The sequence below is a fragment of the Triturus cristatus genome, chromosome 10 (genome assembly GCF_964204655.1).
Source record: "Triturus cristatus chromosome 10, aTriCri1.1, whole genome shotgun sequence".
Taxonomy (NCBI): Eukaryota; Metazoa; Chordata; class Amphibia; order Caudata; family Salamandridae; genus Triturus; species Triturus cristatus.
The window spans coordinates 968,198,960-968,216,363 of NC_140593.1; the positions used below are offsets into that span (position 1 = coordinate 968,198,960).

Sequence of the window (17,404 nt, forward strand, 5' to 3'; positions counted from 1 at the left end):
GCTGCCTAGCTTAACTCGAAAGTGGACAATGTGTATTTTTTAGAGGAAGAAAAAGAAAAATGTTACATTCTGTATTATAACAAGCTCCTATTAGGTCAAAATAGTTGATGGTTTTAATTTTTCTCAAGGAGTAAAACAGTAAGTTTGTCCCCCTAATCTTTGAATCAAAGATCCAAGAGACTTTTATTCTTAGACATAGCTTTTCAGTGCCTCTGATAAAATTTACAACTGATCGATGAAAAAAGTTATTTAATTTTGTTTTTTAAATGTAAGAACTCCTTTTTCAGGTGGAATCAGAAATGGTTCTTACGACATAGGTTTGGCATGTGGGTAAGTATAGCTACATTTTATGTGTTTTTTTTAAATTGTTAAATTATATATGGTAGACTGAGTCAACTCCTTTTCAAATGCGTTCGTGTTTGTGTAGTGCCTTATGTTTTTTTGTTTGCATCCTGAATGGAAATTTTGGAACTGGGCATCTACCAGAATGCTTCATTTGCCGGCCAAATTACCAGTATATGTCCAAACATGAATCAATCTGAAGTTGCCAGTTATCTGTTCCTGTGGTGTGCGCCTTTTTATGGTACCTGTGCTGGCTGGTTGTGGAATCTCTTCGCCTGTTTTTTTTTTCTGCAGCTATGTGGCATACAGGCTTACTTTCACCCGTCAGCGAAGTAAAAGATGGAGTCTGCATATAGTGGCAACAAGAAACGCTTACCTCCCTGAGGGGGCGCGGTAAGCCATAATGCAGCAGAACAACAGAAAAAATAAACAGTGAAGTGTTTCTATCTTTCTTTACATGTCTGAGGCAATTGGGCTTGTTTTTATCCTCAGCAAAGTCAGGGGTGGAGCTGGTACACTATTGCAGTGATGTGAGTGGTCCCAGTGAAGGCTACTAATGTCAGTAATTAGCTAGGATGAAACTCAGTGGTGCAGTGGATGACATAATAGAACTGCAGCAGATGAATGCTTTCTAACTAGGGTGATAGGGATTGGTATGTGTCTTGGCAGTTGCAGCTGGCTAAGGATAAGAGTGGCTGTATTATTGTAAATGTTCATGCTTTTGTGAGGAGCTGTGGAGAATATTGGAAAGAGGAGTTGCAAGATAGGATTGTGGATTACAGAATGGAAGCCCCTGCAGCTACCTTTTGCCAGTCTTCCCCACAATTTATTGCAAGCTGCATGTACTCTTTGATGGTCCTATTGAATCTTTCCACCATTCTTTCAATTTGTGGATGATACATCCTGCTTAACAGCTTTGGTGAACACAAGAAAGCATTATTCAATTGACTGAAACACCTAGGAGCTATGCATTAGATTGGTAAAGGTTTTAAAATCAGTGTAGTATATGGGAGAAAAATGCCTTCATGAGGTTAGTAATAGTGGTACGTGTTCTTTTCTTTTAAAAACAGGATGGGGTCTTTTATTAGCTTCATATATGTTGCCTCATCTAAACCAGAATTTGTCACTGGATTGTAATAGACTGCATCATAACTAGTCACAAATATCAAGGGGACTATTTATAAAATAAGTCACGCAGCGCAGCAAGTCCCCTTGCTACGCTGCGTGACAAGGAAAGGGCAGATATGGGCTGTGTTTAAGGAAATATGGCGCATTCCTGCCTCTGCGAATGGCAGCCTATTGCCAATGTAGGCACCCTTGCACCATGGTACAAGGGAGCTGCATTGGATACAGGATTGTTTTTGTGCAGGAAGGGACACCTTTCTGCACAACAACAATCCTGAGAGACATATTCATCTTTCTATTTGTGCTGCAAAGTGCAGCACAAATAGAAAGAGGAAGTAACGAGGACAAATAAACATATTTCTCCTCAGTACTCCTTTCCTGGGAAAGTGTATCTTTATGGCACATTGCCAGATCTTGTAAATCTGGTAATGCGTCAAAAGCCATCAAAGTTGTTTGGGAACACTCATGCAATGCCCATGGAACGCCTTCCCAGGTCAGAGTAAGGCAACGCAGAGATTTGCGCTGCGTTACCGTACTCCAGATTTATGGAGCCACTCAGGGCCATGCAAAGTGGCCTTTTTTGGCTTCAAAAATCTGACTTAAGGTTTGCGTCACTCTTGCACCACGTTTATGTCAATCTTATTGTAAAGTTATTGGCATTCAACATCTGCATGCATGCATACAGATGCAAGTCTGTTGCAAAAAGAAAATAATTAATTCCCAGTTGAATCTTGCATCATTTGAATTTGACCTTTTGTGAATAATATTTTAAAGTGGGCTAAGTTATAGGCTACACAGATTCATAATGCTTTTTACCAGCTCCTAGAGTGACATTTTGCATTTCAGAATGCAGGTTACAGTAAAAGCAGCACTATCTTCTATTTACATCAATGAAAAGCAGCACAAGTTTGCAAATATGCATTCCATGACTGCATATGTGTCCAGTAGTTCATCTCTCCCTGATGAATAAAAACATGTCATTGCAATCTTAAGGCAACAATGGTTCACATGGGTATCATTTGCAACAAAAATAGTGATTGATTGATTGTGTGTTGAATCATTGATTGATTGTGTGAGACTATTTAGTCTGTTTTTTGGTAACATTTCTGTTGCAAATGATACCCATGTGAACATTATTGCCATAAAACTGTTGCGTACATTGGTTCTCATGGGTTTAAGGGTTGCTGTTGTAGCCTGATGTGAACACTGCAATCTTGGCAGGATAAAATTAAACTCCTTGTTAATGTATATATTGGAGGGGTCTGTTGAACGTTCACATCACTGGTTTTAACATCTCCAAACCGAGACAGCCTCTTTTGCCCTCTAATCAGTGGGTCATAACCTTTTGACTGTGGACCCCCACCCCACTTAATCATTAGCTGAATCTGGAGATCCCCACTGAATCATTAATTGTATCCAGGGACCCCCACTAAGTCATTATTGGAAGCTAGGAATCCCGGCCTAAGTAATTTTGATGATTTGAACCACAAAACAATACACAAAATTACAGAAACAACTTTTCATCAAATAAAAAACACAAATGATGAAATATTTTACTTAATTTACAAACAAATATTTTAAAAAACCAACATTTTAATTGCCCCTTTTCTAAATTCAATTGAGGCCACCCATTGCCCTTACTATATTCTGTCTAATGCACTGCTCCCATTAATCAATCTGAGGAGACCAACTTAACTTTTAGTCTCCAATTTCAAATTCCTTCACATTTACAGCAAGTCGTAAAATTTTCATTTTTAGAGTTTTTTATATAATTTATTATTGTGTTAACAATTAAATTTTCAAAGCAGTCTCAAACCCCCTGAGTAGGCATCCTGAACCCTAGGTGAATAATGGCTTCTTTGGATGATGATAAAATGAATGTCCCTAAGGAATCAAATTGAGGCTGCAGATCTTGTTGGGAAGCACACAGGGTGGGTCCAACACCGCGCAGATAAATCTGTAAGGCATTGCTCAATTTACAGGCCCACTCTGAGTTGCAGAAGCCATCGTCACTCGGCAAGGGGATAGGAGCCTTTCAAATTTAAACCCAGGCCCAGATTTACTCAAACGTAACGCAACGCAGCAAGACAACCTGCTGCTCTGTGTGTCAGGGAGAGAGCAGAATGTGCCATATTTACTAGGGTGCATATGACGCATTTCTGCTCCCTCCCTGCACAGGTGCACGGAGTGCACAAAAACAATCCCAAAGGCATTTTCCTCTTTCTATGTGTGCTGCAAAATGCAGCAAACATGGAAAGCGGAAATAATAAGGAGAACTAAATATATTTTACCTTGTTGTGTCTATATTGGAATGGCGTCAAGGGTGTAACACAGGCCCCTGCAGCCCCTGTGATGCAGGGCAGCTCCCAACCCTCCTAGGGGTCCTTAATCCTTCAATGGGGGCCCCATTAAGCCCAAGACCATTTAATATCTTTGAGATATGGTAGCCTTGGGTCCCTCATCACATTCTGCCGGGTGGCCCCCATCATTTTGCATTACGGCACTTCATGGCGTAGCATTTCGACGCATTCCCAGGTTTACTATACTAAGTAAATCTGGGAATGCAACAAAATGCATGGGTGGATGCGTGGGAACACCCACACTCCAGCCATGGAACGCCTTCCCAATGCAGAGTAATGCAGGGCAGCGACTTGCTTTGCCTTACATTACTCTAGCTTTATCAAGCCACGCAGAATCACGCAAGGTGGCTTTGCGTGTAAATCTGACTTAATGATTTGCGTTGCCTTGTGTGATGCGAGGGAAACGCAAGCCCTTAGTAAATCTGGGCCTCGGTGTCTGCAGGTTGGTTGCTCTGCTTTGCTGTGACTGAGGAGGAGCAGCAGCATAGTTCCTCCTGAAAGCTGGGGCATAGAAGGAAGATGAAGGGTGTTGCATTAACCCCTTCTGTGCCACGCCCTTTCCCCCTCCTGTGCCGGGCGTTACATTAGTGGGTGGGGTTCATGACGAGATAGTCTCGTCATGGGCACAGCGCGACCGTGCTCCATGACGAGACTATCTCGTCATGGGCACTGAAGAGGTTAAAGAAAGTGAAGCTGCTCACTTTAGGATATTCTCTGCCACCACCTTGATGAAGGCTAGATTTTCTTTCATCCCCTTTGTGAAGGTGGAAAATGTGCTCAAATGACAAACGCTATTGTTCGTGAGCCATACTCTAGCACAGGCCCTTCTTCTGATAGGCTGGAATGAGTGGGTCACAAGCTGGTGTTGGCTGCAGGGTGAGTTTGCCCAGGTCCTTCGCAGCGGCGACCGGCACAGGGAAACGCGGTGGGTCTGGGGCAGGGCCGGGGCGGGAGCAGGAGAAGTCGACAGACGACGGAATAGGCATAATTAAATAAAGAACACCACCTTCGGCATTTTTGCTGTTTGCAATGATGTTGTATGAGACAGGCAGGGAGGACAGATTAACGGGAATGGTGTTGAGTCCAGTGCAAGTGAGGTATTGTGGCGGCAGGCCCTAAAGCAGTTTAGTGTTATCTGTAGTCTGTAACAATCCTGGCTTGTACAATATTTGTGTGATGAAATGTGAGCAAATCTGTGGCTGCTTACGTGGTTGAGCAACATGCAGCCTTACAGTTTGGGGTATTTTTTTTCCTTTTGTTTGTTGTGAGTCTAGTTGGTGATTGTGGTTAAAAAGTTGTGTAGCGCATTTTAGGTGTGCGTGGGTTTAGACGAAGTAGCCTAGTTACTGCCGATAAGTGAGTGGTTATTAATGTACAACTTAAGGTTATCTGTGTGTGCAGTGCAAGCTGTGTGTGTGCAGGAACATCTCTGTTCTGTGTTAGAATATGAGATTGGGCCAGATGGTTACACAGGATACAGATGCAAGTGTCAGTAGGAGTTTGAGCTTAGAAGACCTTTAGTATGGAACATGCACATTGAGAACTCCACCAAATCTACTTCTATTTAATTATAAAAGATAAAGATAGGGCGCAAATAGCCAGCAACCCCTGGACAAACTGCTCTTAGGGCTCACAATTTTAGGGTAAGGAAGCAGTCTCTCCCCTCCCAAGAAAACTGAATAACTGATTGGGATGTGGTGTCAGGAGAGGGATTTTCAGCATCACTGTCAGAACCAAGTGTATGAATGGCGTTGCCAGCAGAGAGATGGGGTGGGATAGTTTGCTAGTAAAGAACGTTAAAATAAGGCCCGGTATTAAGATGATCTGTCGGGTTAAATAATACATTGAGGGGATGATAATCTAGTTGATGTGAGTGACTTGAGACTTCAAGGAATCAGGGAATCAAGATGCTTGGGAGTCAGGCAAATATAAAAAGAGAAATCATGGATCTGGGGACGAGTAAGAATTACTGCTGTTGTGAAAGGGAGTTTTCTTCTAGACTTGCATTGCTGCCCCCTACTGTCTGTGGTCAGTACTGCCACTTACTGCAAAGGACATCGCCATCATCGCGGCGCACTACAAATTAGCTCCAAGATTTGACCATTTTGAGAATAGAGAGGGGAATGAAAGGCTGTGGAAAAGTTAAACATTCATCCTGTTAAATAGAAATGAGTAAAAAGGAAAAACCACTAGAATTTTAAAGAAGCATGCTTACCTGTCCACATTGTTCACTTGAAGAACATCTGGACAGGAACCTGGCTAGTATAAATGAGGACCTCTAGCTGGGGTTCTTTTATGTGGGATACTTCAGGCCAAGAACTGGCCTTTTAGTTGTTGAGTCTAACTGGTTGAACAAGTTTGCAGCACAGACTGTGACAGAGTACTTGTGCAATCCTTATCATATGGCATGACTTGTCTGGGTGAAAGTGCCTGCCATTAAATATTCCTCTGAGATTTCTGATTCAACCTTAAAAGCTACAGAGTTGCCAATGTTCTACCAATAATTAATCACTTTACACGATGGCTAGACTTTTTCAGAAGACTCACTGTTTATGTTCTTAGTATATGCTTAATGCATCAATACTGACACAGGATGGGTGATACTTTTACACATGCGTTTAATAGTGCCCTTACGTTTTTATGTTTAAAAAAACAAGGGAAACCCAAAGGTGCTACGGGACCTTGAGTAAACTTATTTTCAAGGAACATAGGTCCCTTACTTGCAGGACATAGCAGAAATTGTTACATAGAGATACAATGAAGCAGCCGCGGCTGCTGCAGGTAAGAACGGTGGGGCCAGGTGAGGGGGGATTTCGAGAGACGACCACGAGAGAAAATTAAATAAATAATTACTTTTCCCTCGTGGTCGTCTCTCACAATCCCCCCTCACCTGGCCCCAACGCTCTTACCTGCAGCGGCCACTGCTGCAATTAAGTATATGTTAGGTGTCCAAATGGAGAACAAGATATGTATTTAGTCATAAAAAAACACAATAATAAAGTGGGAAAACAACCAAAAGAAAAGGTAAAACAATTTAAGCTCAGACATTACTCTGAGTGACTGAAAGAATTAGGTTTCTTCTATTTCTCATAATGTGGTATCAGGATCCTAAAATAACCTACATCAGCAAAAAGACACTTTACCTAGAGAAAATGTGAGCCTCACCCCAAGGTTGAACACTAATTCCTAAGTCTTCTCTTCTACCATGTTAATTCTACATTTTGTTTGCCGGCTTTAGGCCGGTGAAATCTTGTGAATGGTCCAATTTGATATAGGTAATGGCAAAGATTTGATGGAGTGATCTCGATGCTTGTTTATTTTTAAAACAGTCTTTCAAATCACTGCAGTAGCCTTTTTGATGATGCATCCAATGGCATAACTACCCCAGGAGACCCCTGAAAGCCCTCACGGCCTCTCAACGTGTCAAAGTACACAAGGGACAACACTGTCCTCTCACATATTCCAAATATATCCAGAATGTAGCTAAAGGTATGCAACTATGCATATACCTTTTTGAACACATTTTGCAACAAAGACAATATTCTGGCATCTACCTTGGTGAAGCACGTTTTGTGATCTTTCTTTCAGCTCTATAGGTTTCTGTAGCCATGCTTTACTTCTTTCAGCATTGAATCCATGACTCTCAAAGATGCGGCACAACCTGAAGCTACGAGCCCCCGCATGTTGGATCATCCTAAAGCCAGAGACTGCCTTCTTCCTATGGGGTAAGTGACATCCTTCTTTGAATAGGCAAGATTTTATGCTTTGAAATATATCAAAATCACAATGATGTATGGCCTTTTAATAATTCCACGTGATTTTTGGTGAATCGCTATGCACCCAATCTGAAATCATCACTTAAAATTTAGTGGTGGCTCGACCTGTTCAATATACACTGACTACTGGCGGCGGAAGCCGATGACACCCACAAGCCCTCAGTTTCTAATTCACGGTTTGCATTATCCCCTCTTCTCGTTGCTTTCCTGCTCTGTGTGTTCTTACTGTCCTTGTGGATTTTGTGTTTCCCACTTGTTCCTGCTGTTTCCACCTCCCATTTCTGACCACCCCAGTTTCATAACACACATAATGGAGCCCTACTACTAAATCTTTTTTGGGGGGGGGACAATCAGAATTCCATTTAGGCTGGCCTATATAAACAAAGTTACTGTACTGAGCAGGGTGCTGCTGAGTGCTAAGGTCCCCAGGCAAAGGTATGCAGAGCTCATCCTTACTTTCCTAGGTTGAAAATGAGTAGTGGGGTCCCCAAACCCCAACAATACCTTTATATTGGCTAGCAGTTCACACCTTTCTTATGGTATCAAGAAAGATCTGATCACTTGTTAGATCCCCATATTTTGTGTAAGTGAGCACTTAATTGAGAGCGTTTGGATCAAGGTTGTACATCATCATAGATTAAACAAGCCAATGGGTCTCGCCTTTGGGACCTTATAAGTGTTTAGCCATGCAACAGTTGCATAACTAAATACTTATAAGGTCCCAAAAGCGAGACCTATTGGCTATGCAAAGCGGCCGTGCGGCCGCGAAAGTGAAAGTGATCGCGATCAAACATCAAAGTGGCCATGCGGCTGCGAAAGTGAAAGTAATCGCGGTAAAGCGCGGCGCGTGCGCCCGCGCACATGCACTGTAGCTCTAGGCTGGCCTGGTAGCACTTTTTGGAGCCCTCTCAATAAGTCTCGCCAGACCAGCGCATGCGCTGGGTCAGGCGAGACCTAAAAATGATTGCCATGAGAAGATTATATATGCCAAAGTTATTTGTTCTCGATTTGATAATGATTTTTTTGTTTTCATACAAAAGTGGTACATGATGAGCGTTACAAAGCAGGAAGTGCAGCCAACGCTTTGTTCAGCATATGTGGCCAGCTGGCCAAGGAATTTATCAAAGTTTAATGCATGGGATTCCTTAATAAGGTGACATTTTAGGTTGCTGAGGTACGTATTCAAAAGTCACCCTGTAGCCCAACAGCGGCTTTTCTTGGTCTGTTTAGATCTCAGTGCGGTTTTGAACTTTGCACGATTGGGGATTAGTTCAGTCAAAAGAAAAATTAAACATCATGTCAAGAATAGATTACTATGTCTTGATTTTTTGATCCTTTATGCTTTTCAACACTGAATTGTTTATTATGTGTAATTTTTCTTTCTTTTATTATTATTATTATTATCCTTATACTTTTTTGTGCTAGTATTTTCTTTTATCTCAATAAACTTCCTTTTGAACTCGAAGAATAAATTACTATTTTGTGTGTATCATTTTCACTAATGTCAATCATTTCTAACCTGAGATTAATTTTCTAGGTTGCCAGCTCTTTCAGGTTTACCCTGGCTCATTTATGTTTTTGCACCTTTCAATCAATCAATCAATCAATCAATCAATCAATCAATCAATCAATCAATCAGGGTTTTATATAGCGCGCGTGAGGGTCTCAAGGCACTGGGGGGGGGGCAGCTCTGGATCAGTCAAAGAGCCAGGTCTTGAGGTCTTTCCTTTCCTTTGGCTTATGCGTTATCCCACACCGTTATGGTGTTTTGTACAAACACTGCTGCAACAAATGTACACCAAAAATGGATGTTTCGACTTGGTGTGGAGATTCTTATATTAGCATTTCCTGATGGAACTAAAATGAAGTTATTATAAATAAGAGGCGAGGATTCTCCCCTTACACTTGATACTGCTTATACATCCTTGCTTTTGGATAAACTTCAGTTCCGTGTGTTTAAAAAATGGAATTTGCAATGCAATTCGAAAAAGAACGTTGGGAACACAGGGGCATATGTATCAAACTCCCCTCTAGCGAATCCTAATTTGCGATATTTTGCGATTCGCAAATTCAGATTCGCTAAACGGGATGTAAAAAATAAATCGCTAATCCTTTGCAATTACTTAAAAGTCGCAAATAAATCGCAGAATCCCGGATTGCGATTTCTTAATAGCGAAATTCGCTAATTAAGAAATCGCAAAAACAGGAATCTGCAAGCCTTGTGCAGGCTGATGACATCACAAACAGGAAACTGGAGTGATTGCCTGCACCTGCTCACCTGAGCCACACCCAGAGGCTGCTTGTGGAGTGTGAGGAGGCTTTCCTGGAGACAGCAACCAGCAATGGATCCCAAACAACAACAGCAGGGCAAGGATGCTGAGAAAAGAAAGCGAAAACACAAGTTTTCTGAAAAGGAGCAGGAGGTCCTCATTGAGGAGATGGTCTGCAGCCATGAGCTCCTCTTTGGGAAGAAGGCACTCAAAGTCCCAGAGGCCAGGAAGAGGAAAATCTGGCTGGAAATACAGAGCAAGGTGAATGCTGTTGGAGTCACCACACGTACCATCGAGGAGCTGCGCAAGCGGTGGTACGATATGCGCCAGAGGTCCAAGGAGAGGGTGGCAGCCAGACTCAAGGATGCCAATCAGACTGGAGGAGGACCATCCACTGCAGAGCAGCCAACCCCCCATGAGGAGCTCGTGGAGTCTACCCTCCTGCCTGAGAGCGTTGGTGGTGTGGCTGCAATAGACAGCTCCGACCCCTCATCCAGCAGACAAGGTAAGATGCATGCAAAATCAACCTGCACTCCTCCCCATCCTTGCACACTCCCCCAAATGCGCATAGTAAACTCCCAAAATGCTAATCCAGGCCAGGTCTTACAGCACACACAGCAATGCATCATGGGACTCGTAGTACTGTGTCTGACTGTGTGTCCATGACACCATCAAAATTAAATGCAACATATGTGTTTTGGGGATCATTGAATGAAAATGTGTCAGAGGTTAGCCGTCAAAGAATTGTAACTTTATTGAGTGCCACATGCAGACAGTAACACAAACTCATGTATTCCCCTTTACATCCACAGCACATGGCATGCCACAAGAAGACAGCGTAGAGGGAGAGGAGCCTGCAGACCCTGCGGACTGCAGCGATGACACAGACCAGCAGCCAATTCAGCGCAGGAAGCGCGCACATGTGCCCCCACTGCCTCCATTTGACGAGGAATTCCCAGCAACAGGCGATGACACCGACAGGAGAGAGGGGAGTCAGGGTGTGACAGAACTGCCCTGTCATGACGCACAAACATCAAGGCAAAGGGCACAGGCCACATCCAGATCAAGGCCCAGGAGCAGCACTGCAACAGAAGGAGAAGGGTCCGTGTTCTCCGGCTTGGAACAGTGCATGCTGCAGGAACAGCGCCTGCAAAGCAAGGCAATGCGGTCAATAAATCGCCAGCTATGCCGCATACATCAGGACAATAGGAACATAGTAGCGGCAATACATGAGCTCTGTGCCACTTTGAGGGACACCCAAGCTGCCAATGACAGGGCTGGACGACGTGCCAATGCACGCCTACACAATTATACAAAGGCAGTCAACCGCCTCTGCACCACCACCAGCGCACTCACACGCAGAAGCGTAACAATGCAGGTGGACATGGCACATTGCTGCCAGGACATTGCACGAGGGCTTGCGCAGGTAACCACTGCTGTGGAACAGCTGCAGACTGCCAATGCTGGTGGCAGCGCACTAATGGCCTCTGCTGAGAGTGAGGACACATCAAGTCGCAGCAGCATCACTCCAACCTTGCCAGGTGAAAGACGCCGCAGTGGCAGACAGGTAGCAGGCCAAGGGAGCACCATGGGGGGCACTCACCCTGGACGGCAGCGACGGAGGTGATCATCTGCGGGGACACTGCCTGCAACATGGGTGCATTAACCCGAAAAGGCTGTTTGGCCTATTACTTGTGCCTTCTCTACACTGTGTGTACAACATGTGCTGGGGACAATTACTATTTCTTGCATGTGAAGTGTGATTAAACACTTGACACATCATCAGGCTTTGTTGTCTCATTTCATCCATACTCACCTAAAAGTAGTTTTGTGTGATCTCAGTCCGTCTCTGGCGTCCAGCAGCTGCCACAACTCCTGCTGCTGGTCTGGCAGGGGGAGCAGGGCGCTCGTCATCCGATGTGTCTGTATCGGTCACATCAATTGTGGTGCCTTTCCTCATTGCCATGTTATGTAGCATTGCACAGCTTGCCACGATTTTACAGCAGGTCTCAGGGCTGTATTGCAGTGCGCCTCCACTTTTATGCAGGCACCGGAAGCGGCTCTTCAGGATTCCAAAGGTTCGCTCAATGACGCAGCGTGTAGATCTGTGTGCCCTGTTGTAGCTCCTCTCACTAGCATTTGCAGGATCCAGGTATGGGGTCAGGATGAAGTCGCGCACTGCATAGGCACTGTCACCTGCATGGAAAAAAACACAATAGGTAAGTCAATGTCCCCCCCCTCAAGTGATGTAGTGGATGTATTGATGTGTGCAATGTATTTACCAAGCAGGTACCCCTCCCCAAAGTCTCCAGCACTCAGACGTCTGTGTATTCCACTGTGTCTGAAGATGAAGGAGTCATGTGTACTGCCGGGGTATTTGGCTACGATGTCTGTGATGTGATACTTAGCATTGCACACAATCTGTATGTTGAGGGAATGGTAGCATTTCCGATTCCTGTAGACATATTCAGTTTCTGCTGGGGGTGTGATGGCCACATGGGTCCCGTCAATGCAGCCAATGACGTGGGGGAAACGTGCAATCTGGTACAAGTCCAGTATCGTTTGCTGTAATGCCTGTTGGGTGGTGGGGAAGTAAATGTGATGTGAGAGCCTCAGTAGCATTGCATCTAGGAAGGCATAGAAGAAGCGCGAAAGTGCACTCTGTGACACCCCACCAACCTCCGCTATGACCCGTTGAAAACTCCCTGACGCCAGGAGGTGCAGGGAGCACAGGACCTGCACATGTGTGGGAATTGTTTGTGTCCTGCGTGTAGGGTGCTCCAAGTGGGGTTTCAGCTCCTCAATCAGGTCCATTATGGTCTGTGGGTGCAGTCTGTACTTGTCATAGATGTCCTCTTCAGTGTTCTGGAACAGGGTGATGCGCAGCCTGAATATACGTTCCTGTCTCATTCTCCTGTGAGCAAGGGCCCGAATACGCAGCCTCCTGGCTATCACGTACATTGCAGCCATTGTGGGTGTGTTTGTTGCATTGTGGGCTGGTTTATGTACCTTGCACCAGTTTACCACCTGCAAGCAATTGGTGTTAATAGCGATTTCTTAAATTGCGAATTTAGTAAAATCGCAATTTGCGAAAATTTCATACATGTGTTTGCGATTTCTTAGCTTGCGATTTCTTGTTAGCGATTTTCGCTAAGCTAAGAAATCGCAAATTAAGTATTCGCAAGGAAATTCGCTGTTTTCATGTTTCGCAGCCTAAGAAATCGCTAATTTAGCGATTTCTTATTTTTCTGTGTGGAAGTGTGTCATACATATGAAATAGCGAAAAATCAGTCGCAAACGCTGTTTTTTGCGATTCGCAGCGTTTGCGACTAATTTTTCCTTTCATACATATGCCCCACAGACACGTTCAGAGCCAGCTTCTTCTTAAGGAAGCAGAATCTGTTGGTTTTAGCCAGCAATCATTTCTTTCGAGATACAGCAGTGTCTACTAAAAATTCCAGTTAAAATGTGGCTTAGCTGATAGTTTTGCACTTTATGGTAGGTTTCTGCCTGTGTTTTTTCCTGCTTATACCGTTGTCTATTATTTTTGCAGAATAACGTCGGAGAATGTTGCAGAGAGGTTTGGAGTTACCCGAGAAAAGCAAGATGCCTTTGCTTTTTCTTCACAGCAAAAGTAAGTGTTGGCAACTATTTTTCAAGCAAGATTACTGAAGTAATCACAATTCTGGGATGGCATGCACGAGGCAAAAAATCTGAAACGGGACATTGTTTATATACACGTTTTCAATTTTCTACCTAGGCAATTGGCTGGTAAAGGCAAATTTTATCTCGCAGAATGCCAGAAAAGCATACAGTGATGCAGAGGATTCACAGATTGGGGTGTTCCTTAAACCTGGAAAAGTCATTTTCTGCCCCAGAGGGTAAAAAGACATTCTTGGGAACAAGACTAAGGGGCCGATTACGATTGTGGAAGGATCGTCACTGCCAGCCCGGCGGTGGTGATCCTTCCCACATCGGACCTCGATTTTCCCACCGCCAGATTACCATGGCGGTGGGATCCAGACCGTGGCGGACGCAAGCTCCGTCATCCAAATTACGATGCAGTCTTCTGTCAGCCTTTCCGCGGCGGGTTGAAAGGCTGGTGGAGATTGTTGTCGGGGGCCAGTTGCGGGCCCCCAATGTGTTGGGGGGGGTGTTTGTGCACTGGGGGGGTACCATGGCATTTCACTGCACCAAGTGGCAGGCACCGTGTGGTGCCTGCCACATAGTGCAGTCAAATCCACGACCTGCATTTTTGACATCGCGGCGGTGCGCAGTCAGCAGCACCCGCCGCAATGTTAAAAGTGCTGAATGCGACTGCCACGGTGGGAGTCGCATCCTGATTTGGTGTGCGGTACCGCCGAAGGTATTGCGGATAGTTCCGGTCGCCACCACCATGACGGACAGACTCCAGTCCATCCGCCATCGTAATCGGCCCCTAAATTCGAGGAATTCAAAAGCGATCCCCATCATAGAGAGAGTCCTGGCCTTGACACTGCAAACGTACCTCTACCAGAAAGGATAAGCTCTGACTATACTAAAACTAATGGGCACAAAGGCATTATGCATTCCAATGATACCCCATGCCAGGTGCCATGTATGACCAATTCGGTAATGGGTTCAAAACCAGTGAACACAAGCAATCAGCAGTTGGGAGGCCCTAGCGGTTGTCACAGAAAAAGTTAAAAAAGAGATAAACGAGTGGAACACAAAGAACATTACAATAGTGTGACCCTTCAAACAACCACTTCCCTTTGTGTTCATCACTACGGATGTATCCCACATGGGCTGGTGAGAACACGTGGGAAAACTTAGAATTAGGGTCCATGGAACCCAGAAAAAGCAGCAAAACATATTAATCTTCTAGAACTAAGGGTAGTTTTCCTGGCAATAAAGTTATTTCATGCACATATCATAAGGACAACAGTGCAAATCCTGAACAACAATAGAGCTACAGTGTTTTAGCTCAACATGAAGGTGCAAAATAGATCATGCTGTCCAAGATATTTGATATTTGATATTTGTGGGGTATTTCTAGAGCGCAGCGTTCGCTCCGAAGGGAGCATCTTGGCGCTGAAGATCCTGAGAGAACCAGTCCAAGAGGATTAGATAGCTGCTTTGGAATAATCGTCAGGGAGAGTGAAAATCCAGGTTTTAAGAAGCTTTCTAAAAGGTTTTTCCTGGGTTAGTTGTCTGAGGGTTTTAGGCAGTTTATTCCAGGCTTTGGTGGCAAGGAAACTGAGGGTTTTCCCACCTTTAGTTTTCAAATTGTATTTAGAGGGAAGGATGAGATTGTCATGGGTCGAGCGAAGGTGGCGACTAGGGGTGTAGTGGGGAAAACGCCTGTTAAGGTATTTAGGGCCTGTTATGTTGTAGGCCCGGAAGGCTATGATCAAAATTTTAAAGAGAATTCTTTTGTGAAGGGGTAGCCAGTGGAGGGATCGAAGCGCTGCGGTGATGGAAGATCTGCGGGGTAGTCCAAGGACTAAACGCGCGGCTGTATGTAATACGCTCTGTAGTTTCAGAATCGTGCTCTTTTTAGCCCCTGCGAGCAGGCCATTACAATAATCCAGGCGTGAGATTATGAGTGCCACTGTCACCGTTTTTCTGGCGTCGAGAGGGAGAAAGTCGAAGAACTTTCTGAGGGATTTGATCATTCCGATGCATTTGCCTGCGACGGTTCTGGCATGCTGATCAAAAGAGAGATCGGAGTCAAAGATTACGCCAAGATTCCTGGCCGATGACACTGTCTGAGGGGGAGCAACTGAATTGTCTGGCCACCAGAGTGCTGGGCAGAAGGAGGTGTTTTTTCCGATCGGGAGGATCTCCGTTTTACTCGAGTTGCATTTTAAGTGATTGTTGTCCATCCATCGGAAGACTTCGGTCAAGCAGTGTTTAAGATTGAGTTCTGCTTCAGTAGAGTTATCCTCTAGTGGCACAATGAGTTGTGTATCATCGGCATACGAGGTGACAGGTATGCCGAATGATTCAATCAGGGTCAGAAGGGGGATAAGGTAAATGTTAAAAAGGAGGGGGCTCAGGATGGACCCCTGCGGGACACCAGAGAGGACTAGCTTTTCTTTGGAGTGGAAGGGGCCCAGAGCGACAGTTTGAGATCGGTCAGAGAGGAAGGATTTTATCCAGGATAGGGCGGAATCGGAGATGTCAATGTCCATGAGTCTACCGATAAGGATGGAGTGGGAGATGGTGTCAAACGCCGCCGTTAGGTCGAGAAGAATGAGAATGGAGTTTTTCCTCTGATCTTGTAAGGTTTTTATGGTGTCAGACAGTTCAATTAGAGCGGTTTCGGTCGAATGTTTAGGCCGAAAACCCGATTGTTGGGAGTGAAGAATGTTGTTGTCATCCAGGTAGCGTTTTATCTCACTATGAACTAGTTGTTCCGTTATTTTTCCCAAGGCCGGGAGCAGCGATATCGGGCGAAGGTAGGTAAGGTCTGTCGGGGGTTTATTTGCCTTTTTCATAAGGGGTTTGACTATTCCCTTTTTCCAACGGCTGGGTACTAAGCCTGTGCTGAGCGATGAGTTAATTAGATTGTTAATGGTCGGGTTAACCACGTCGATTAGTTGGTGAAGTATTTTGGGGGGACAAGGATCAGACGGGGAGCCCGATTTGCGAGCCAGAATGGCTTCTCTAGTTTGCTCTAATGTGACCGGGGAGAAGCTACTGAAAGGGCTGCCTTGAGGGTCCGGTGGAAGGGGCACAAGCGGAGTAGCTGGGGGGGGGGAAAGTTGATTTGAATAGAGGCAATTTTGTCCTCAAAGTAGTCAGAGATTTGGTAGCAGAACTTCTGAGAAGGGGGAATTTCAGGCAGAAGTGCCTTGGGCTGCGTAAATGATTTTACTATCGCGAACAGCGCCTTTTGTTTTTGGCAGGAGTTTTTGATGGCGTTTACGTAGTAGTTTTTTTTGGCCGTTTTGATTTCAGAGAGATAGTTTTTCCTTGTAGCGATATAGGAAAGACGATTTACCACCTCGTATGTCTTTCGCCATTTACGTTCTGCCTTTTTGCATAACAAATGAGCATTGGCTAGTTCAGGTGTGAACCAAGGGGCATTGGTTTTGGTTTTACACCGGGAGGTGCGGGAGCGTGAGGGGGGGATTCTGGAAGTCATTTCCTGTGTGATCCAGTTGTGGAAGAGGTCGGCGTCGGTGTCGACGTTACCAGATAGAATGGGGGTTTGAGTTTGCATTAGGGGTTTAAGGATGAAGTTATCTTGGACCTATTTCCAGTTGATGTGGTTGTTGGGGTAAGAATTAGCTTTATTGCAGGCAGACTGATTTGTGCTCATAATGTAGAATGGGATTAGGGAGTGGTCAGACCAGATCTGAGGCAAAGGGGGCAGTATGATTAGTGAGGAAGAGTTAGTACAAACTCCATCAAGGGTGTGACCCAGGGAGTGAGTGGGTGAAGTGACAAGTTGCTTAAAATTGAACATATCAAGGGTTTGAGTGAAGTTAATAGTTTGTGCATCTGATTTTGATTCGAGATGTAGATTAAAATCCCCTAGGAG

The 17,404-nt window shown here is 44.7% G+C and overlaps 1 protein-coding gene across 1 annotated transcript in view; it reads left to right on the forward strand.

Annotated features, from left to right (window-relative positions):
* The window catches only part of LOC146796345 (3-ketoacyl-CoA thiolase B, peroxisomal-like), a 153,497-nt gene that overhangs the window by 89,903 nt on the left and 46,190 nt on the right, over window positions 1-17,404 (forward strand). Inside the window, exons 5-7 of the mRNA XM_085630202.1 lie at window positions 288-330; window positions 7,454-7,552; window positions 13,427-13,507. Coding sequence (XP_085486328.1) covers window positions 288-330; window positions 7,454-7,552; window positions 13,427-13,507 — 223 coding nt within the window. The remainder of the gene's footprint in view (window positions 1-287; window positions 331-7,453; window positions 7,553-13,426; window positions 13,508-17,404) is intronic.